Below are 24,565 nucleotides of genomic sequence, written 5' to 3'. Positions count from 1 at the left end.
TGACTCCAGACTGACAGCGATGTGGTTGACTCCTAACTGCCCTCTGTCCAATTAGGGATGGATAATAAATACTGGGCCTAATTAGTAATGCCTTCATCCTATGAACAAATACGCACATTAAAATGAAACTTGGCATTCACTCTTACTTTGGCTGTACTGTGAGCTAACCGATTATAGTGGAGCGATTTGAAAAATTTGTTTTATTTCACAAAGGCATGACCCAGATGGTGACAACGAACAGAAGGCCTCTGGGATGGCTATTGTGGACATCTCACTGCTCAGTGGCTTTGAGCCAGAAAACGCAGATTTGGATAAGGTCAGACTTATTACCTTCCCACGTTTATTGCTGTTCGAATAATGATGGGCGTTACTAACTTGTCGAAACAAAACAGTGCACTTGTTATGAAATCACAGAATCAAATTAGGCTGTCAAAATGATCTGACGTTGGTGTCTTCTTGTTGTTTTGTTGAGATGGGTGGAATCCTTCCATTGCTAAAGTGGGCCTGGAGTAGGGACAGTAAATTGAAATAAGCTATCAGACTTCTTCTTTTTGAAAATAGCCCTTTTCCTGTCAGTGGCATGGCATGGATATTATTATGTCACTATAGTCTTAGTGGACCATAGGGGTTGCTCTCCCATGAGAGAGAAACGACTAGTGGTGATTTAACCTGAGGGCCTCAGGTGAGGGAAGAGTTTGAGAAGGAGAACCTTTCATGGTAACCTCAAAACCAGTGATGGGAATTGAACCCATGCTGTTGGCATCACACTGCTCTGTGAGCCAACGATCCAGCTGAACTGAACTAAACTAATTCCCTGCTGTGAGTATGAGCTGCCACTTATCAACTCAAGTCTGAATGGGTCCAGGTCTTTCTCCAGATGCAGACTGCGCTATTATGCACAAAGTTGCAAGTGGAGAGGGACCCTACACAGACATTAGTGAACATCCCCACTTCCAACTTTATAGTGGTTGGGGAGGGTTTAAACTAAAAGGGCCGCAGGGTAGGAATCTACCCAAGGTGTCAGAGGAAGCAAGGACAAATGACAAGGGGAATAAGAGAAGTGAGAGGCCAAGGATTCAAGAGTTCGAGTCATAGAGTCATGGAGATGTACAGCATGGAAACAGACCCTTCAGTCCAACTCGTCCATGCCGACCAGATATGCCGACCCAATCTAGTCCCACCTGCCAGCACCCGGCCCATATCCCTCCAAACCCTTTCTATTCATATACCCATCCAGATGCCTTTTAATCGTTGCAATTATACCAGCCTCCACCACTTCCTCTGGCAACTCATTCCATACACGTACCACCCTCTGCGTGAAAAGGTTGCCCCTTAGGTCTCTTTTATATCTTTCCCCTCTCACCCTAAACCTATGCCCTCTAGTTCTGGACTCCCCCACCCCAGGGAAAAGACTTTGCCTATTTATCCTATCCATGCCCCTATCCATGATTTTATAAACCTCCATAAGGTCAGCCCTTAGCACCCGACACTCCAGGGAAAACAGCCCCAGCCTTTCCCTATAGCTCAAATCCTCCACCCCTGGCAACATCCTTGTAAATCTTTTCTGAACCCTTTCAAGTTTCACAACCATGCCATATTCCAACAGTGGCCTAACCAACGTCCTGTACAGCCGCTACATGACCTCCCAACTCCTGTACTCAGTGCTCTGACCAATAAAGGAAAGCATACCAAACGCCTTCTTCACTATCCTATCTACCTGCGACTCCACTTTCGAGGAGCTATGAACCTGCACTCCAAGGTCTCTTTGTTCATCATAAAAGGTTTCTTTGACCACGTTTGTGTGTGTCATTGTTGCTGCATTAGCACTGCCAAAGTGCTGCATATTTGTTTCTGGCAAGAACTAAGTGCTGAGAGTAATTTGGTAGTCCCCTTGGGAGTTGAGTTTACTTGCCAATTCACAATGAATGGCAAATCAATGTTGATCCTCAGGCAGGCCAATCTAGTAGAATATGTAGTTTGTGTCTCTTTCCTCAGGATGTGACCTTTCTAGAAATCTGTATTACGAGGGAATTTTGCCTTGATTGCATTTGCAATCCAAACCACAGTTTTGCTGCTGTCACTGGCACTACAGGTTTGGAAATATTCACATGATTTCCAGAAACACATCCCAAAAATCCCTCACCACCTGTGAATTGGCACCACCCTTAGTTGATCAAATGGTAAAATAGTGGGAATGGGACAAGGAAAGTTTAAAAAGTCAAGCCTTAAGGCTTTGTGTCTGAATGCATGGAACATTCAAAATAAAGTGGATGAATTAACCCCGCACATCGATGTGAATGGATATGATAGAGACAGGAGTACGGAGACATGGCTGCAGGGTGACCAGGGATGGGAACTGAATATCTGGGGATATTCATCATTTAGGAAGGATGGACTAGACTAAAAAGGTGCTGGAGTCGCACTCTGCTTAAAGCGGATATGTAAAAGCGCTATTACGGGAAGATATTGGCTCACGTAATGTCGAATCTATGTGGATAGAGTTGAAAAATACCAAGGGGCAGACAAACATTAGTGGGCTTGCACATAGACCATCAAAAAAAAGGTAATGGTGGTGTTGGGAGTGGAATTGAAAGGGAAATCAGACATGGCTGTAATAAACGAATATGGGTAATTATAGGTGCCCTTAATCTGCAGATAGGATCAAATTAGTTACAATACAGTAGAGGAATTCCTAAAGTGTAGACAGGATGGACCAAAACATTGAGGAACCGATTAGAAAACCGATTAGACTGGGTGTCATACAACAAGAAAGGAATAATTGGTAATTATTGTTGTGAGAGATCCCTTGGCGATGAGTGACCATAATATGATAGAACCCTTCATCCAGATAGAAAGGGAAGTAGTTAATTCTGAGATTAACATCCTGAATCTTAATAAGCGAAACTGCAAATGAGGTAGTGAGTTGGCTATGCAGGATTGGGAAATGTTACTGAAAGGAATGACAGTGGATTGCAAGCATTACAAAAGTGAATGAGTAAACTACAAAAGAATTTTTCATTCCTATCTGGAGCAAGAATGCAAAAAGAATAGTGGCCAATCCCATGATTTATGAAGGGATTTAGAAATAACGTTAGATTCAAATGTAAGGCAGGCGAATTAGAAAGCAAAAGCAACAGACCCGAGAATTGACATTAAAAGTCATCAAAGAAGGCCAAAGGGGTCGATTACTAAGGGGAATGTAGAGGATAAGCTTGCGGTGAACATAAGAACTGACTGTAAACATTTCAAAAGGTATGTAATGAGAATAAAATTGATGAAGACTAATGTAGGTGCCACGCAGTCAGAAACAGGGGAATTTATAATGGGGAGTAATGAAACAGCTGTCAAATCAAATTCACGCTTCACTTCAGTCACCACGAAGGAAATAACATACCGGCAACGATGGAGAGTACAGGGTTTAGAAAGAGGGAGGAACTGAGGCAGATTCTGAAATAGCTTTGGAGAAACCGACAGGATTGAAGACTGATAAATCCCCAGTGCCTGATAATCTACATCCCAGACTACTTAAGAAAGTTGCTGTGGAAATAGTGGATACATATACGGTCACCTTCCAAGATTCTTCAGACTCTGCAACAGTTCTTATGAATTGGAGGGTAGCTAATGTAACCCCGCCATGTTAAAAGGGCGACAGGGTGAAAACAGGGAATTACAGACCAGCGAGTCTGATGTCTGCAGTGGGAAAGATGCTTGAGCCCATTGTCAAGGGACGTATAGCACAGCCATTAGAAAACAATGGTAGAATTAACACAGTCAGCGTGGATTTACGAAAGGGGGAATCATACTTGACAAATCTACTGGAGTTCTTCAAGGATGCAACCAACAGAATTGATCAGGAAGAGCCAGGGAATGTGACTTATTTGGATTTTCAAAAGGGCTATTGACAAAACCACGTAAGAGACTAATGTATAAAATTAAAGCACATGGGATTGAGGGGTAGTGTATTGACATGGATAGAAAATGGGTTAGCACACAGGGAGCAAAGGATGGGAATAAGGAGTCTTTTTCTGAATGGCAAGCAGTGACTAGAAGGGTGCCACAGGAATTGGTTCTCCGACCCAAGTTATTCATAATATATACAAATGATTAGACGAGCGAACTAAATATATTATCTCAAAGTTTACAGATGACACAAAGCTGGGTGGTGGGTGAGCTGTGAGGAGGATGGATCAATGTTGCGGTATGATTTGGACAGGCTTTAGTAAGTGGGCAAATGCATGGCAGGTGAAGTACAATGTGGTAGATGTGAGGTTTTACACTTTGGCAGCGAAAATCAGAAGGCAAATTATTATTTGAATGGCTGTAAACTGGCATAGGGGAATGTTGAATGAGACCTAGCTGTCCTCATGTACGAGTCCCTGAAAGCTGCAGCAGTCAGCAAAGAAGGAAAAACTGTGTGGTAGTCTTCATCATCAGAGGATTCGAGTACAGGAACAAGGGTGTCTTGCAGCTTGTTATACAGGGCATTGGTGAGGCTACACCTGGAGTGTTCTGTACAGATTTGGTCTCCTTATCTGAGGAAGAACGTTCTTGCTATTGGAGTGCAGCAAAGGTTGACCAGATTGATTCCTGGGATGGCAGGACTAAGAGCTTGATTCGGTTGGGTTGTATTCCCTGGAGTTGAGAAGAACAAAGGGGGAATCTCATAGCAACTGCGGGAGAAAATACGGGTCCCGGCCTCCCCATGACATGGCCACAAAACAGACAGCGCAAAACGTCTGCACTTAGCCACTGAGACTACCCACAATGCCAAAAATTAGCCAAACCAGCCGCCCCAGGCATCACAGGACATGACTCATTCAGCCCCAGACCGAGTCTTCAGATTAACTGATAATGAGCCTCCCACTCTACAATAGCCCAGCCACCTCTGATGTCCCTAGGTCACAGCTGCTCCCACTAGGAGTCAAGCCTTTGCAAAGGGTCCCCAGACAAGGAGGCACCAAAGGTGCCCCCTCAATAAGACGAACACATTGATACCAGGATGAAACCCACTAACACCTACACCAGCCAAGAATCAGAATCTCCTGAGTCAATTAAGAAACTCATTGTCAGACACCGGACACTTGGCTCTTTTCAATGAATGAACTTTATTCCTCTTTGTTGTACAACCAACACCATTGTCTCATAACTCACACTTCATTTCTGTTAGGGATTAAAACTCCACTGTATCCTCTGTTCGGGGAAGAAGCTGTGACTCGTTCTGAACAGCCTGTCAGTGACTGTTTCAGTGGGAGTCAAGTCTCTTCCGCAGTGTCGCTGTCTGTTAAATAAATCCTTGTCAGTTCTCAGTCCGATCTGTGTGTTGGTGATCTCTGATTAATTGCGCTAAATTCTCCGACGGAAACCTATGAAATGCTGACAGGATTAGAAAGGTTAGACACAGGACGGATGTCCCAGTCGTGGGAGAAACAGGAACTGCAGATGCTGGAAACCGGAGTCTAGATTAGAGTGGTGCTGGAAAAGCACAGCAGGTCAGGCAGCATCCGAGGAGCAGGAAAATCGATGTTTCGGGCAAAAGCCCTTCATCAGGAATTCCTCCTGATGAAGGGCTTTTGCCCGAAATGTCGATTTTCCTGCTCCTCAGATGCTGCCTGACCTGCTGTGCTTTTCCAGCACCACTCTAATCCAGGGGTGGGAGAGTCCAGTCAGAGTTTAAGGTTAAGGTGGAAACGTTTTGAGACAAAGAGGGGAAATTTCTTCACCCAGAGAGTGCTGAGCATTTGTAATTCACTACGACAGAAAGTGGGTGACAGCAAAACATTGTGTTTTCAAGACAAAAGTAGAGATAGATTTTGTGGCGTTAGGAGCAAGGGACACAGGACTATGGTACTGAGCTCCATGATCAGCCATGATCATAACGAAAGGCAGAGTAGGCTTGACAGGTCCAATGGCTGTCTCCTGCTCTTATCCTCCAGGTTCAATACCCGGGTTCAATTCCAGCCTCGGGGCGACTGTCTATGTGGAGTTTGTACGTTCTCCCCGTGTCTGCGTGGGTTTCCCTCCGAGTGCTCCGGTTTCCTCTCACAGTCCAAAGATGTGCAGGTTAGGGTGAATTGGCCGTGCTAAATTGCCCGTAGTGTAGGCTATTAATTTGGGATAAAAACATAGAACAAAACACTGCAGAGCAGGCCCTTCAGCCCTCGATGTTGCGCTGACCTGTGAACTATTCTCAGCTCGTCTCCCTACACCCCATCATCATCCATGTGCTTATCCAAGGATTGTTTAAATCTCCCTAATGTGGCTGTGTTGACTACATTGGCAGGCAGGGCATTCCACACCCTTACACTCTCTGAGTAAGTAACCTGCCTCTGACATCTCTCTTAAATCTATCACCCCTCAAACTGTAGTTATGCCCCCTTGTACAAGCTGACATCATCATCCTAGGAAAAAGACTTTCACTGTCTACCCTATCTAATCGTCTGATCATCTTGTATTCTCTATCAAATCCTCTCTTAGCCTTCTTCTTTCCAATGAGAACAGACCTAAGTCTCTCAGCCTCTGAGCCTCTCAGGTTAGGGGAATGGATCTGGGTGGGTTGCTCTTTGGAGGGTCGGTGTGGACTTGTTGGGCTGAAGGACCTATCTCCACCCCATAGGGATTCTAATTCTAGACTTGGAGTAATGTGTTCAGCTTTGGTCCCATTCTTGAAAGGAGGATAGATTCAGCAGATTCATTCCTAAGCCTTTTAAGGAGAGATTGAAGAGGCTGGGACTGTATACTGTAGGGTTTCAAAGAATGAGATGTTATCTTATTGAAACTCACCAAGTTCTTACAGTGCATGTCAGGTTGGATATAGATAGAATGTTTCCCCGAGGCTGGTGTGTCAAGAGCCAGAGACCACAGTCTCAAAGTAAGGAATAGTCCAATTAAGACTGAAATGGGGAGGAATTCCTTCAGTCAGAGGTTGGTGAACCTCAAGAGGGAATCTCAAGATGGAAATCAATAAGTTTCTGGAGATGGGAATGAAGGGACATCATTGAAGTAGATGAGTATCCATAACCTACAATGCTAGAAGAGAGGCTGAAGGGCTTTCTCCTGTTCCTATGCTCCTGTATCCCTGAGTCTGTGATGATTAACCCCCATCAACAACCATCTTCCTTTTGAATGGGTTGTAACCCAAGCAGGTCCCCTTGACTTTAATTACACGAGGCTCCTTGGTCTACAGTTGATGGTCACTCTCACTGCTGGAGTCCAGCTCTTCAGCCCAACTGAACGATCAAGGTTATACTGAGGTGAAGAGCTGAGAGATCCGGGAAAGACCCAAACTCAGCATCAGTGAGCAGGTTATTGACGTACAAAGGTTAACTCATTTGACAAAGAAGATGTATAACTACATACATAATTCACCTTGCCCTGTTAAGTCTGGGGCAAATTTCACAAACCATGAAGCAGTTGTTCCAGACTGGCACCCTATCTCCTGCACTTCGCAAGGTCAGCCCACCTACACACCTTTCAACTGTGGGAGGAAACTGGAGCACCAGGAGAAAACCTGCACAGACACAGGGAGAATGTGCAAACGCCACACAGACAGTCACCTGAGGCTGGAATTGAGCCCCGGTCCCTGGTTTGGCCTCAAAGGGAGAAACTCTCCATGAAATTCAATGAAAATGGCACTCTGACTAAATGTCGGAGAACTCAGTTCTGTCTGTTACATCTCTATATACATCTGCTACTTAGCTCACTGCGCATCCCATAGATGGACAAAACTTGATAAAAGATTAAGTTGCAAACCATAAATAGTTATTCAATCAGAATTGACTTCCAATTAATGGAGATAGTGTAAAGGTGTGACAAGGAATGCAACTATTTTTCCTTGACCCACTATTGGACAGAGACAAAAATGGGAGCACCCTTTGTAATGTTCAGTTCCACCATTAGGCCATGTTGGTCTCCCAAATGCTTCTGATCAGCATGAGCTATTGCAACCCCTTCTTTGGTATCTCCACTTTCCAATCAGTGTTGATTAATAGAACTAATTGGTAATTGTCATGAGCGTTTGGACACGAGGGCCAAAGTGAATTTGAATATTCTTTCCCGGATGAAGAGCTTCCCCTTGTTGCAATCAGGTGAACCCCAGAATCTGTCATTGCACTGTCCCTCTATTAGAATACACAGCAAGAGAAGTGTCGCTATCAATAAGGAGTGAACATGTTTGTCATGATGGTAATTGGAAATATGTTATTTTCCAGCTGAAAAACCTCGCTGACAGGTACATCGATTCGTATGAGTTCAAAGATGGGAGGATGCTCCTCTATCTAAACACGGTAATGTTACGGTTTGCCAATTATTTTATATATGCTCATTCCCTCTTTGCTTACCATAACTGGAAATTCAGGCAGCATCAGCCAAATCTATTGCAATTGAGTGTTTGGGGCAAGGAACCATTGCATAGGGATCCCTTGGCCTGTTCACCTTAAAGCAAATGGAGCTTTCATCTAGAACTGAATTTTGAATGAAAGCAGTCAGCACATTACAGAGCCTTGAGGAATTATCGGTTTATACACCAGCAATGCTATGATGGCCACTGTGAACAATGGAATTGTCCTTTATGCTTCCATCAACAATAATGTCTGAGCTTTTCATCTATTGCAGTTCCAATAGCGAGGAAGATATTATGTTGTGTAGTACAGGAGCCTAGTGCAACGGGACATGTTATTTTTGACATTTGAGCTGAACCTTTCAGGAATCAAATCAGAAAGTACTTTATCACATGAAGTGATGTGGATGGTTCAATGCTTCCTGCAAAGAACACTGGATATTAGCAATAATTGGACCTTTAAAGACTTAGACTCATAGAGCTGTACAGCACAGAAACAGACCCTTTAGGCCAACCCGTCCATGCTGACCAGATATCCCAACCCAATCCAGTCCCACCTGCCAGCACCCAGCCCATATCCCTCCAAAACCTTCCTATTCATCCAGATTAATGTTGGAATTGTACCAGCCTCCAACACTTCCTCTGGCAGCCCATTCCACACACATGTACCACCCTCTGTGTGAAAATGTTGCCCCTTTGATCTCTTTTGTATCTTTCCCCTCTCACCTTACACCTATGCTCTCAAGTTTTGGACTCCCCCACCCCAGGGAAAAGACTTTGTCTATTTACCCTATCCATGCTCCTCATGATTTTATAAACCTCTATAAGGTCACCCCTCAGTCTCCGACGCTCCAAGTAAAAACAGCCCTAGCCTATTCAACCTCTCCCGAGAGCTCAAAACCTCCTGGCAACATCCTTGTAAATCTTTTCTGAACCCTTTCAAATTTCACAACATCCTTCTGATAGGAAGGAGACCAGAATTGCAGGCAATATTCCAAAAGTGGCCTAAAACCAATGTCCTGTACAGCCGCAACATGACCTCCCAACTCCTGTACTCAATAACTTTTACTGGGGAGGGATATCAGGGGATCTGTTACTAAAAGTCGGAAAAATGGGATTATCAATAACCTGGGATCACAGTGAATAGAGTTGAGGGCTCAATCAGCAAGCCGTCACCTCCCATGTCTATGTCCTAGAATTGCAGTTTAAAATGATGGGAGAGTGCATTTTATGTGTCCCTTTGTGAACCTGCTTTGTGAATTGCTTCCCATCTAGGTCACAAAATACAGAGAATGTTTTGTATTCGGTGCTAAGCAGATTATTCCCATTGGATTGATACAACCAGCAAGTGCGACACTTTACGATTATTACAACCCAAGTGAGTAGAGAATCTGCCTCAATATATTTCCTGGTTTGAAAACATAACAGAGAGGTCTTCTCTTGGAATGATGAACCATGGCATGAAACATTCATTTCCCAACTGTGGACTCCAGGGTAAATCTAATAAGGCTGTGGACTCTTATGGAACAGTCTAAAGCCCATCAAAACATATCCAGGAGAGTTAGTGGTGGAACCATGTAAGGAGTCCCATGAGGCTATTCTCAACGCCAAGAGCATCTTGCTGCATCTTTTACTCTTTGTCAAATGGCAAGGCAAGTTTCATATTAGACAGGAGCGGGTTGCTGCTGGAGGGGAACATGGCTTAATATTCAGTTCCTATCTAAACATGGCACTGGGGCTAGGAATGCTGGTCAATTCAGGGATATCCCGGCAGTGGCAAGTTTTTCCAGCAACAGCGCATGGGAAAAGGGGGCTAGAATTGGACGTGAGGGACAGCACAGGGATTGCTTGATGAGGCGAGTTTGGTAAGATGCAGTGAGAAATCTCACTCGATTGCACGGCAATGCAAAACCTTCTAAAAATCTAAATGCGTTTATCCAGAAATCATATAAGGTTCAGCCTGAGGAGCTGGCACTGAGACTCAACACTGGCCGTCTGACTCCTTGGGCCTACCAGGCCAGACAATAAGTTCATTGGCTGGTCTTTTCATGGACTCAGCTCCACTCACCCACTCGCTCACCATGACCCTTAATTCCTTTACTGTTCAAAAATCTATCTTTGCCTTAAAAATGTTCAACGAGGCAGCCTCAACCGCTTCACTGGGCGGGGAAATCCACAGACTCAGAACCCTTTGGGTGAAGAGGTTCCTCCTCAACTCAGTCCTAAATCTACTCCCCCCCTCCCCTCGTTCCAGTTTCACCCGCCAGTGGAAACAACCTCCCTGCCGATATGGTAGACATTAGCGTTTGGAATGTCAGACCACTGCAGCTAACAGTAACACAAATATGGCAAGTAAGTTAATTCTGGTCATTTGTTGATTGGGTTGCAGGTATTAAATGCTCCATATTTTATAATGCTCCAGAACAAAGCACCATCGTATCAAAGCTCTGTCAGCATGACGTTTGTGAATGTGCTGAAGGTAAGTTTCAATCCGTGCATATTAGAAAATAGAAAGATAATCAACAACTGTGCTTAACCTTCTGGTACAGTCTGATTTGTGCTGTCTGAGCTGTTGCAGTTCCAACATTATTGGATGATGGTTCTTTGAGCGAGACTGGCGAAAGTTTGAGTTATTCTCCCTCAGAGCAGGGAAGGTGAAGAGGGCATTTAATAGAGTTGTTCGGACTCACACGTGGCAGTGACCGAGTAATTAAGGAGTAAAGTGGTTAGTAGAGGGCATGGAATGACATAATGTCTTGAGGCCTGTGTCATATATACAGACAGGGTGGTTAAGAAGCTGTTTAGCATGCTTGCCTTCATTGCTCGGTCCTTTGAGTATAGGAGTTGGGACGTCATGTTGAGGCTGTACACGACATTGGTGAGGCCTCTTCTGGAATACTGTGTCCACTTCGGGTCACTCCGTTACAGGAAGGATATTATTAAGCTGGGAAAAGTTCAGAAAATATTGACTAGGATATTGCCAGATATGGAAGGGTTGAGTTAGGCTGGGACCTTTTCCGCTGAACTGTAGCAGGTTGAGAGGAGACCTTGTAGAAATTTATAGAATCATGATAGGGTGAGATTAGGTAGGGTTAATGATCAGTGTCTTTTCCCTAGGATGGAAGGTTTCAAGACTAGCGGGCACGTTTTCAAGATGAGAGGAGAGAGATTTCAAAATGACATGAGGGGCCAGCTTTTTACACAGAGGGTGCTTTGCGTGTGGAATGAATTTCCTCAGGAAATGGTGGACATGGGCACAGTTAGAATGTTTAAAAGACATTTGGACAAGTGCATGCGTAGGAAGGGTTTGGACATGGGCCAGGAGCAGGCAGGTGGGTCTAGGAGAAAGTGAGGACTGCCGATGATTGAGATCAGAGCTGAAAAATGTGTTACTGGAAAAGCGCAGCAGGTCAGTCAGCATCCAAGGAGCAGGAGAATCGACAGGCTTATGCCCGAAACATCAATTCTCCTGCTCCTCGGATGCTGCCTGACCTGCTGCGCTTTTCCAGCAACACATTTTTCGGCAGGTGGGACTAGTTTAGTTTGGGATTATGGTCGGCATGGACTGGTTAGCGAAAGGGTCAGCTTCCCTGCTGTGTGATGCTCTGACTAATAAACTAAAATCACAGCAGTTCTCTGCAGTCTGGATTGTGTCAGCTGACAGGACAGCAGCAGGAAATTTAAACGTAGCTTTCAAACAGAAATTGAACATATACTGGTGTGGGGGGAGGAGCAGGAATGGGAGACCAATTGTACTTCTTTTTGCAAAAGCCAGCACAGATAGGATGGATTAAATGGCCTTGTTCCATTCTATAATTCAATGGAAGCATCACCTTAAGATATTAATGTTTGGGGTAGTGGTAACTTTTAATTATATTATTTAAATTGATTTATCAAATCCATCAATCATCACACACTAGTATCCAGAGGTGGAATATGGATTACTCTTAAAATAAGCACTACTTTTCACCCTGGCCCATAACTTTAATTTTTAATCTGATTGTGGGATGTGGGCGTTTATTGCCTGTCCCAGTCGCCCCTTGAAGAGGCGGTGGTGAGCTGCCTTCTTGATCCGCAGCAGTGTTGGGGTGGAAGACCATCCACAGTGCTCTCAGGAAGGAGGCCCCTGGAAGGAATAGCAATATATTTCCGAGGGGCGGTGGGGGCTATGGAGGGAAACCTGCCAGTGATGGTGTTTCCATGTTTCTGCTGCTCTTGTCTTCACTGCGGAGGGTTTGGAAGGTGCTGTTGGAGGAGCCTTGGTGAGTCACTGCAATGTAGACGGCACACACTGCTACTGTCGTGCGTCAGCGGTGAGGGAGCTGGGTGTTGAAGAGCGATAGATGAGTGCTGCTTTCTCCCTGGATGGTGTCAAGCTTCTTGAGTGTTATTGGAGCTGCACTCATCCAGGCAAGAGGGGAGTTCTCCACCACACTCCTGGCTTGTGCACGTAGATAATGGAAAAGCTTTGGGCATCAGGAGGTGAGTTACTCACTGTAGGATTACGAGGCTTTGACCTTGCCAAAGTATGGCTGGACGAGCTTGGTTTCTCATCAACAGTAACACCTGAATACTCCAGTCACACTCACTGTTGTCTCATAGAGTCATGGAGATGTACAGCACGGAAACAGACCCTTCCGTCCAACTCGTCCATGCCAACCGGATATCCCAAACTAATCTAGTCTCATTTGCCAGCACCCGGCCCATATCCCTCTAAACCCTTCCAATTCATATACCAATCCAGATGCCTTTTAAATGTTGTAATTGTACCAGCCTCCACCACTTCCTCTGGCAGCCCATTCCACACACGCACCACCCTCTATGTGGAAATGTTGCCCCTTAGGTCCCTTTTATATCTTTCCCCTTTCATTCTAAACCTATGCCCTCTAGTTCTGGATTCCCCCCAACCAGGGAAAAGACCTTGTCTATTTACCCCATCCATCACTCCTCAGCCTCCGACACTCCAGGGAAAACAGTCCCAGTCAATTCAGCCTATCTCACACAATAGAAAGTTATTGCCACACACTATTCATTTGCCCAATAATCTATCCTATTTCACAGTCTATCACCAGTTGTAAACATGAATCTCTTTAACCCTTTCTCTCTCTCTCTTTCTCTTTCTCTCTCTGTCAGGTAGCTGCCCTCGACTGAAGAGGACATTTACCTCGGATGTGGACAATGACAAACGCATCGATTTTGCCTGCTACACCCCAATTGTCGATTACGGTAAATGCTTCAGATTCGTGTGTGTGGAAATGTTGAGATGGAATGGGTCTGCACCTTAATTATTAGCGCTCTGCATAAAGCACTCGATTTGCCAACAGAATTGAAAGATGGACGCAAAGGTTATTAATTCAGGGGCCAGAATATTACAGGGGCCTGAATGAAGTGAGCTACGGCAATAAATCCGGGAGAATTGCACGAGTGTGACTTGCCTCCAAATCAGGACCAATTTTCCACCTAAGTTCCAGGCATCGAGATTAGATTCTCTCGGCAGTGGGGTGAGATGCCAACGAATGAGGATTATTGCTTGCAGCCAACGTTATTGACTGCCAATCTCACCTCGCCAACATGCAGCTCGCTCTGAGACTGCCTGCCACGAGGGAGCTACACGTTGACAGTCCCTGGCATGAAGGTCAGACCCTCAGTTCACCTCTTGCTTCTCCGGATGCCCATCAGGTCACCCAATGCCAACATCTGAAGGCCCATTCCAAGGGCTGTAACCAGGGGAGTCCATAGGGACCCCTTCTGCACTGTAAAGATGCCAACCCCCGAACCCCCCCCCATCTCCCCAGGACACTGGCATCCGGCACATGGATCGGACCAGGCCGCATCCTGGATGCTCATGGCACCCCATGACCCTGCCTCACCCTTGTACACTTTGCCCCCTCATTCAGAGAGATGCCAGGCTCACATGTCTCCTGTGCCACCCTGCTGTTGTCATTGTACCCACCTCCATTGTACCTTCCTCTGGCAGCTCGTTCCATACACGTACTACCCTCCGTGTGAAAATGTTGCCCCTCAGTTCCCTTTTAAATCTTTCCCCTCCCACCTTCAACCTATGCCGTCTAGATCTGACTCCCCCATCCCATGGTGGGGTTAAATTAGCTACCCTCCGAACTGGAGAAACTGTATCCACAGTCTGAAAAACCACCCATGACTATTTCTTGTGCCACTTCCTTACGGTCTCTGGGGTATGGATTAATCAGACCATAGATATGTCATAGAGTCATAGAGATGTACAGCATGGAAACAGACCCTTCGGTCCAACCCGTCCATGCTGACCAGATATCCCAACCCAATCTAGTCCCACCTGCCAGCACCCGGCCCATATCCCTCCAAACCCTTCCTATTCATATACCCATCCAGATGCCTTTTAAATGCTATAATTGTACCAGCCTCCACCACTTCCTCTGGCAGCTCATTCCATACATGTACCACCCTCTGTGTGAAAAAGTTGTCCCTTAGGTCCCTTTTATATCCTTCCCCTCTCAACCTAAACCTATGCCGTCTAGTTCTGGACTCGCCGACCCCAGGGAAAAGACTTTGTCTATTTAACCTATCCATGCCCCTCATGATTTTATAAACCTCTATAAGGTCATCCCTCAGCCTCCCGTGCTTCAGGGAAAACAGCCCCAGTCTCCCATGGGGAATGCCTTACTGAAGTCAATATAGATCATAGCTACCGCTCTGCCCTCATCAATCTTCTTTGTTGCTTCTTCAAAAAACTCAATCAAGTTTGTGAGACATGATTTCCCATGCACAAAGCCACGCTGACTATCCCTAATCAGTCCTTGCCTTTCCAAAGACATGTACATTTTATCCCTCAGGATTCTCTCCAACAACTTGCCCACCACTGAGGTCAGGCTCACTGGTCTACAGTTCCCTGGCTTGTCCTTACCACTCTTCTTAAACAGTGGCACCACATTAGCCAACCTCCAGTCTTCCGGCACCTCACCTGTGACTATCGATGATACAAATATCTCAGCAAGGGTATCAGCCTTCATTCCCATCAATTTTCCCAACACCATTTCTTTCCTAATATAAATTTACTTCAGTTCCTCCCACTCATAAACCCAGTCTCCCCATCATTTCTGGTTTGTTATTTGTGTTCACCTTTGTGAAGACTGAAGCGAAGTAAGGACTTAGTTTGTCAGCCATTTTCCTGTTCCCTGTTAAAAATTCCCCTGTCTCTGACTGTAGGGGACATGCTTTAGTTTTCATCAATTGCTTTTCTTCTTACGTACCATACATAGTTGAGTTATAGTCGATATAATGTAATATTTGACCCCCCCATTTTTGGCCAATTAACCTGGAATTTTCCATATGTCTCACGTAAAAGTTGACCCTAGTTTTTTGCAGATAGCAGATCAATGTAACTGAGTCACCATGCAGGGTGTCACGTCCCACTCCGCTCCAGGTCTTCCAGTCTGCCGATTGTTACTCTCCCCTCCTGGTCTTCCAGTCCGCTGGCTGTTAGTTCCACCCTGGGTTTTCAGAATTACCATAATTCTTTTTTTTTATTCACTTAGAGATCAGCTGGGCTTCTGCTAATGATAGGTATCAATTTTGACAGGCATGAGTCTCAGCCCTTCAAAAACAGTGTCCATGTAATAGTCGACCCCATAAATTTAACCTTAAAAAGTAGTCAAAAATCTTTGACTGTTACTCGAGTATGTACAGTACCTAAAGAAGCTTTTACAGTCAGTTCTTATGTTTCCTGCAAGTTTACTCTCATACTCTATGTTTCCCTTCTTAATCAATCCCTTACTGACTCCTAAACTGTTCCCACTTCTCAGGCTTATTGGTTTTTTTCCTTGCCAATGTGTAGGCCCCATTTTTACATCTCATACTGTCTCTAACTTCCCTGGTAAGCCTTGGACAGGGATATAGAGCAGGTGGGAGGTGGCAGAGAGGAGACGGAGTCAGAGTGGACAAGGCTATTGACCTGCTCCATACCCGCTTGGTGTTCCTCCAAACGGCCAACACTCCACCATCCTGGGTGGCAGCCTCAAGTCGAGCTGGCAAGGTCTGGCGCCATGGCCTCCTCCTCCAGTCCTGTTTGATAAGGAGGTTCCTCCCTGCTGCCAGTACCTCTGGGTGCGCTGTACTGGCAAAGTGGGGTGCCAAATCCAGCCTGTCTGCCACTTCCAGGCTAAAGGTCGTGAGCTGGACGCAGCAGGCCCAGGCAGGCAGTGTGTGCTTTTGAACATGGTACCTCTGGGTGCCAGTCCTATCCGAGATACCCGGACTGGAGCGAGATCTCCCAGCTAAGGCGAGTGTTAGGATTGAGCTATAACCTGACGATAGTGCGGGGGTGGGTAGCTAATTAGGCAGTGTCTGGGAGGAAAGAGTGAGAAACCTCATTTAGGACTCCCGGGATGAGACTGCCTGTAAAAGCCCATCAGAACTGACACTCAATGAGAATAAAAGTAAGATTGAGTCCACAGTCTCGGGTAGGGTGAGCTTGATCAGCTGGTTGGTGTGCGGACTGACTGCAGATTTATGTTATCTGTCTATCACAATCTGATTCCCCTCACTGACAGTGAGGATTGTAAGAAATACTTCACAGTGTAAACAAACCTCATCAAAATAAATTAACTTCCCAATTTACCTTGGTGGTATGGGGGAGCGGGGGGGGGGGGGGCTGGTCATTAATCTGTAATTGCTTGTCACATGGGTAGCAAAATGGAAAAGGTTGACATTGTGTATATGCAGGTTGTTTATACACTTATGTGGATATGCAAATTGGGATGTGTATAAAATTATGACAGACATATGCAGAGTAAAATCAGAAAGATCTTTTTTTCTCTTTTACTGTATTAGTGCAGTCAGTAACCTAAGGGCACAGATTTAAATTAATAGAATTTAGAACATAGAAGAGTTACAGCACAGGAACAGGCCTCTCGGCCTACAAAGTTGTGTCGAACACGGCACCAAAGTAAACTAATCCCCTCTGCCTGCCTTCGCTTAATCTTCCAACTCGGCACCGCCCTCATGATCTGTCCTACCTGTCCATCTTCCTTCCCACCTATCCACTCCACCCTCCTCCCTGATCTATCACCTTTATCCCCACCTCCGTCTACCTATCGTATTTTCAGCTACCTTGCCCCCAAGCCCCACCCCTTCCCATTTATCTCTCCACCCCCCTGGACTCACAAGCCTCATTCCTGAGGAAGGGCTTTTGCCCGAAAGATAGACTCTCCTGCTCCTTGGATGCTGCCTGACTGGCTGTGCTTTTCCAGCACCTCACTCGCGACTCCCCTCATATCCCTCCATTCCTCACATATTCCTTGTTTATTTAAAAGTCCCCTTAAGTGCCCCTATTGTACCTAATTTGTGAAAGGCTGAGAGGAAATTGGGGAAGATCTTGTTTTCACCCAGAAGTTACTGCCTGTCAAAAAAAGAGACATTAGTAGAGGCAGAAACCTTCATAACATTTGACAACAGCAGCCTTGGATAAGCACTGGGATTAAGTAGATTGGACTGGCTAGGAGAGATCTCGCCCCAGCCTGGGTATCTTGGATTGGGCTGGCTGTGATAGACAGATAACATAAACCTGCAGTTAGATGGGCCAAATGGACTCCTTCCGGGTGGTAACATTCCTTTTCAGGTTTGATGACTTAAGCCTCTGTTTAAAAGAAATTTAAAGTTTGAAGTGATGCTTGATGTCTTTCAGCCTATATAGTCCAGGTGATCAACGTAAACACACAAGGAAGTTTCATCATCTACAGTGTTTCTATTACAAGGCCCGTCAAACGTTGTAAGTAAACTTAGCACATCTCCTCTCCATAGATTTCTCAATTTGGGCCCCATAACCATCCAATACCAGTTGATGAATTATTGATCTGAGCAATTGGAATAATTGACCATTAAGTGCAGGGCGTTGAATCGAAAGCCGGAGCTTTGTCTAGTACGTCGGCCTCACACTCACCTGCTGTCTTGTTGCAAAACCTCAACTTGACTTTAATGTTGATCATAGACATCCCACTTCGAGGATGGAAGGTCAGTCGCTACCCAAAGGCAGTTTTCCCCAGGGAATCCGTTCCAAGGCAATCCAGTCTCAGACATTGCAGGGTCTTCCCACCCAACGGAGCTGTGAACAAGGAGTAATTCCTGCACCCCCGCCCCCCCCAACCCAGAGGTGATATCAAATCGGCCATCTACAATTCTCCACCAACAGCGCCACTGGCAGAGGTGGCCACCATCAGTACTACAGCCCAGCTGTCAGAAGCAATTGACAATGGGTCCCTGGGGAAAAGTAATTGCAGGCGGGATAAGGGGAGGAGGGAAGAAGAGGGACACCGGGAAGGTGGAGATGGGGCCAAAAGCAAGGGTGGTTGGTTGTCTCTCCATGTTCGGAGAGGCAAGGGGAGGGAGTGGGATGCCCCAGTGGTACCTTTGCTGGGCTGTTAATCCAGAGCCCCTGGGAATATAGGTTCAAATCCTGCCACAGCCGATGGTGGAATTTGAATTCAATGAAGGAAACTAAAATCTTGAATAAAGAATATATTGATGACCATGAACCAATTGTGATGGGGAAAACCCATCTGGTTCACGAATGGAACTAAATAGCTATGCTCATCTGGTCTGGCCTACATGTGACACCACACCCACAGTGATGGGGATCACTCTTAACAGATCAACTGGACTTAGCAACAAATGCTGGCCTAGCCAGTGGTGCCCTCAGCCCGTGAGTGAGTTTTATAAAAAAAGCAAGTAGCTATTTACGGGTCTCAATTGTTCTGACATCAATTCTGGTCCCTCAACCGTCTCCTGACAAAGCATAACATCAGGGAGGCTGAAACAGCAGCAATGGTGAAAATCTCTGGGTTGGTCTAATATCTTTCATTTTTTTTAAGAAGAGTTTTGTTGTCTCATATCATTAAGCATAAATTCACTCTAGAACGAGTTTGCAAGGATTTGGCTATTCAGTTGGTTTGCTGCGCCCATCGATGCTATGTTTTTGCTTGAAGACCAAAATTATACCAGGCTTCCTTCTCGTCTTTAAATCAGCAAAGGATGAGAACATCATGGAGAATGACATCCGGCACGTACTGAAACGGAAATCATGCTCAATTGAGCTGCAGGTCAGGCAGTCCTACCTTTTGATGGGAAAGGATGGCAAGACCACGGATCTGAGCAGGAAGTAAGTACCATTAAAACCTCGTTCAAGGTAAAAATGGCAGTCATACTGGGTGGCAGCCTTCTCTGTCCCTCATGGTAACTGGGAATTATCTCACAATACGGATCGTCACGTAACAACCTCACTTCAGAATCAGAGACCCCTTTTGACTGCAGCAACCAATGAGCATTGCAATTAGCATGGTGCCCTTTATCACAAGGGCGTAGGGTACAGGGGTGAAGGAACTAAAAATTGTCCATGGTTTCAGGAATACCTTGACATCAGGTGTACTACATCCAGCTTTGGTCTGCACATTCATGGAAGGCATTTTTAGCCAAATCCCTGTTCACATGTTATAGTCATAGACTCATACAGCACGGAAACAGACCCTCTGGTCCAACTCGTCCATGCCAACTTCACCTGATCCAGCCCCATTTGCCAGTATTTGGCCCATATCCCTCTGAACCTTTCCTATTCATGTACCCATCCAGATGCCTTTTAAATGCTGTAATTGTACCCGCCTTCACCCCTTTCTCTGGCAGCTCATTCCATGCATGCACCACCCTCTGCAGGAAAAAGGTGCCCCTTAGGTCCCTTTTATATCTTTCCCCTCTCACCTCAAACCTATGGCCTTGAGTTTTAGGCTCCCCTATCCTGGGGAGAAAGGCCTTGACTATTCACCCTATCCATACCCCTCATCTTGCACATCTAAGACTTGAAACCAACCCGAGTTCAAATTAGCTGCTAAATTTTCACAATTTCTCTTCACTCAGTTATGGGATATGGGTATCATTGGCAAGGTTAGCATTTAGTGCCCGTCCCTCGTTGCCCCCTTTGAGAAGATGGTGGTGAGTTGCCTTCTTGAACTGCTGCAGTCCACCTGCTGTGGGTTGACCCACAATGCCATTAGGGAGGGAATTCCAGGATTTTGACCCAAAGGAATGGTGATATATCTCCAAGTCAGGATGGTGAGTGGCTTGGAGGGGAAATTGAAGGTGATGGTGTTCTCATGTATCTGCTGCCCTTGTCCTTCTCGGTGGAAGTGGTCGTGGGTTTGGAAGGTGCTGACTGAGAATCCTTGCTGAATTGCTGCAGTGCATCTTGTAGATAGCACACGCTGACTGTCGGTGGTGAAGGTGGTGGATGTGGTGCCAACCAAGAGGGCTGCTTTGTCCTGGATTTCTTGAGTGTTGTTGGAGCTGCACCCATCCAGGCAAGTGGGGAGTATTCCAGCACACTCCTGACTTGTGCCTTGCAGATGATGGACAGGCTTTGGGAAATCAGGAGGTGAACTAATCACCACAGTATTCCTAACCTGCTCTTGTAGCCGCTGTGTTTACATGGTGAGTCCGGCTGAGTTTCTGCCCAATGGAAAAGGCAACAGCTTTTTAATTCCAAATGTTTTGCTGAATCAGTGGAGAGATTTGAACCCGCAACCCCAGGACCTTACTCAGGGCCTCTTGATTGGTAATCCAGTGATATTACCAGTGAACACTGTGTCACGAATTGCAACACAGATGTTTCACTGGCTGTAGCTTGGCTTACAAAATACTGATTAATTGTAAGTTCTGCCTTCCCTCTTTGAAAGGCTTCATGTTGGAATATAAAATTATTGCATATTAATGCTAATACATTAATATTAATTAGAATACATTGCATATTAATTATAATACATGAATATTAATTATAACATATTAATATTAATTATAATATATTGTATATTAATTATAATACATGAATATTAATTATAACATATTAATATTAATTATAATATATTGTATATTAATTATAATACATTTTATATTAATTATAATAAATTACATATTAATTATAGTACAATAACATTAATTATAATACATTGCATAATAATTATGATACATTATTATGATACATAACATGCACTGGAAGTGTTTGAAGGTTATACTAACCTAAAATATTCTCCTTCTTCTCTCCTGCTCCTCTCCTTCCCCACCATCCCAACCCGACAGTATACAGTATATTCTTGACTCGGACTCTTGGATTGAAGCGATTCCTTCTGGTGAAAGATGCCGGGGCTCGAATTTCAGGAAAAGCTGTGAAGATCTATATAAGTTCATTCAAACTCTTGAAATCGAAGGCTGTCAAATATAATGACATCTGGACATTTTGTTGCTCATCCCTTGAGCTGCTTCCTCACTGCAAGGCGCATGCTCTGTTCGATAACCTGTCTGACTACAAAATAATCGGTCAATGGAGGAACGTTTAATCGATATACATCTCTCAATTGCTTCAACCTGTTCTTTGTCATAAACTATGAACCCGAATGTGTTTTGTGTGTTGCTTTAGTGTGCCCAGTAGGAGTGTCGGAGTTTTGCTTCAAATACTGAAAAGCATTTTAAAGGGGAATTGCACCTTGCTGGGCCCATTTGCACATCCTGCCATGTGGAACCGAGCCAATCTGCCGTCACTTACGGCGATCATTCTGTCCACACTGCCCAGTGAACATTCCCAATCCCATCCTCGGAAACAGACACTGCTTCTCCCGGTCCAGAATTGGGCCTCTTCCAGGTCTGGAGACTGACCTCCTGAGCTGCAGCTGGATGAAAGCCAGGCCAAGGGGATAGCTTCTCTAGAGAGCTGGCATCAGCACGACGGGCCTAATGGCCTCCTCAATTTAAAATACGGAACACAGGGTGCTCCAGCTCCAGCTGGGTAAAAGCCAGACCAAAAGGGGATAGTTCCACCACAGAGCTGGCATCAGCGCGACGGGCCTAATGGCCTCCTGTCCTCCTCAATTTAAAATGCCAAACAGAGGGTGCTGCATCTGTGTTGGCACCTCCTTCTTTACTCAGAGAGCAGTAAGGGCGTGGAATGCCCTGCCTGCAACGTAGGGGATTCGCCAACATTGAACAGTTCAACCCCAGGGCATCAATGTGGACTTCACCAGTTTCCACATTTCCCCACCCCCACCTTACCCCAGTTCCATCCTTCCAGCTCAACACCATCCCCATGACTTGTCCTACCTGCCAATCTCCCTTCCCACCTATCTGCTCCACCCTCCCCTCTGACCTATCGCCTTCACCCCCACCCCCATTCACCCATTGTACTCTTTGCTACCTTCCCCCACCCTCCCCTCTGACCTATCACCTTCATCCCCTCCCCCGTTCACCCATTGTACTCTATGCTACTTTTTCCCCTCTCATTTATCTCTCCACACTGGAGTCTCCCTGCCTCCATTCCTGATGAAGGGCTTTTGCCTGAAACATCGATTTTCCTGCTCCTCGGATGCTGCCTGACCTGCTGTGCTTTTCCAGCACCACTCTGATCTAAACTCTGGTTTCCCGCATCTGCAGTCCTCACTTTTGCCTCGCCAACATTGAGGACATTTCAATGGCCATTGGAGAAACATATGGATGAGGATGGAATAGTGTAGGTTAGATGGGCTTCAAATTGGTTTCACAGGTTGGCGCAACATCAAGGGCCGAAGGGCCTGTACTGCGCTGGAGTGTTCTATGTCCTGCACACTTTGGAGATCAGCCAAAGGAAGACCACCTGGCTTCTCCTGCGCTGCAACAGGTTTCCTCAATGGACCCAGGGTGGGCCTGAGGAAGTAAGGCGAAGGGTGCAACTCCCCTGGTTTGAGCCCCTTCTGTTGCACTTGGTCACTGCTGGGTTTCCCAGCGCGGGGATGCAGCCTATGGGAACGTGCCCACAAAAACCCCACGTGGGCTGGCTTCAATTTTTTTTATCACCTGGAAGTGAATCGTTCCCTACCACCTATTTTATGCAGCGTATGAATCACGGTTGCATTTGGTGGTTCGGTGGGAGAATTCTTGTCCCTCACACGGGAAGCCCGGTTTCGATTCCTGGCCAACGTATGCTCGCCCTAGCCTTCAGTGGTTCGTACCGCTGCCTCGCAGCACCATGGAACTGGGTTCGATTCCACCCTTGGGTGACTGTCCATGTGGCATTGGCACACTCTCCCCGTGTCTGCGTGGGTTTCCTCCGGGTGCTCTGGTTTCCTCCCACAGTCCAAAGATGTGCAGGTCAGGGTGGATTGACCATGCTAAATTTCCCCATAGTGTGCAGGCTAGATGGGTTGGCCGTGAGAAATGCGGGGTGACGAGGATGGGGTGAGGCTGAGTGGGATGGTCTTCAGAGGGTCAGTGTGGACTTGATGGGTCAAATGGCCTGCTTCTGCATTGTAGGGATTCTATGACTAGAAGCTGAAATTCAGTTACATACAAGTCACCAGTGTACCAGACCAGGGAGTGAGGTTGTCAAATTGGGTTTTAACAGCAGGGGGCAGTATGACAGCAAGGTCCTCAGGACTGTTATAATGGGGGTGACATTGTTAAAAGAGTGGTAAAGAAGTCTCTGAAAATGTAAGTTCAGATGAGGCTTAATGATTCGAGGATGAGATAACATTAGGGGGAGTGGGTCAGAGAAAGGATGGATTAGGGAAGTGAGTCAGGGACACTGTATCCCAACACGTGTCTGTGATACTGAACACCGGGAGGATGCAGTGACACTGCACTCAGCACAGGGCAGTGCTAGTGTAATCCTGCATGAGTTAGTCACTTTGGACCACAGCACTGGTCAGTAAAGCTGTAACCCAGCAGGTGTTGGTGTTATAGACAGACTACAATTAAACTATGGGCAAGATTAGACTAGTGCTGAAAAAGCACAGCAGGTCAGGCAGCATCCAAGGGGCAGAAAAATCGACATTTCAGGCAAAAACCAGGAGCCTCGGATGCTGCCTGACCTGCTGTGCTTTTCCAGCACCACACTAATCTTGGCTATAGTATCTGCAGTACCCACTTTCGCCTACAATTAAACTATACCCCAGTGGGTTTCAGCAATACCCAAACCCTGCAGTCGAACGTACTGACACTGATTAAATTTTGTCTCTTTCATTTCCGACCTCGTTCAGATATTGATGACGAAAAGCTTCATTAACTGTGGTTTTTTAGACCTGATGTGGAGGAGCCGGTGTTGGACTGGAGTGGACAAAGTTAAAAATCACACAACGCCAGGTTACAGTCCAACAGGTTTGTTTGGCAGCACTAGCTTTCGGAGCGCCGCTCCGAACACAATCACCTGATGAAGGAGCGGCGCTCCGAAAG

General features: G+C 45.8%; 1 protein-coding gene across 1 annotated transcript in view; it reads left to right on the top strand.

Moving 5' to 3' along the window:
* Positions 1 to 21,763, top strand: part of LOC122541251 (complement C4-like) — a 129,226-nt gene extending 107,463 nt beyond the window's left edge. The window contains exons 34-41 of the mRNA XM_087979483.1: positions 214 to 316; positions 8,208 to 8,282; positions 9,611 to 9,713; positions 10,725 to 10,814; positions 13,469 to 13,561; positions 18,015 to 18,098; positions 19,352 to 19,484; positions 21,449 to 21,763. Of these exons, the coding sequence (XP_087835609.1) occupies positions 214 to 316; positions 8,208 to 8,282; positions 9,611 to 9,713; positions 10,725 to 10,814; positions 13,469 to 13,561; positions 18,015 to 18,098; positions 19,352 to 19,484; positions 21,449 to 21,590 (823 nt within the window). The 3' untranslated portion in view covers positions 21,591 to 21,763. The remainder of the gene's footprint in view (positions 1 to 213; positions 317 to 8,207; positions 8,283 to 9,610; positions 9,714 to 10,724; positions 10,815 to 13,468; positions 13,562 to 18,014; positions 18,099 to 19,351; positions 19,485 to 21,448) is intronic.
* Positions 21,764 to 24,565: the final 2,802 nt, after the last annotated feature.

Source organism: Chiloscyllium plagiosum, unplaced genomic scaffold (assembly GCF_037043375.1).
Source record: "Chiloscyllium plagiosum isolate Xiang-an unplaced genomic scaffold, Cpla_swu_hap1 HiC_scaffold_35, whole genome shotgun sequence".
In the NCBI taxonomy this organism is placed as follows: domain Eukaryota; kingdom Metazoa; phylum Chordata; class Chondrichthyes; order Orectolobiformes; family Hemiscylliidae; genus Chiloscyllium; species Chiloscyllium plagiosum.
The sequence above is the reverse complement of the archived record's forward strand: the minus strand, read 5'-3'. Positions and strand labels throughout refer to the sequence as shown.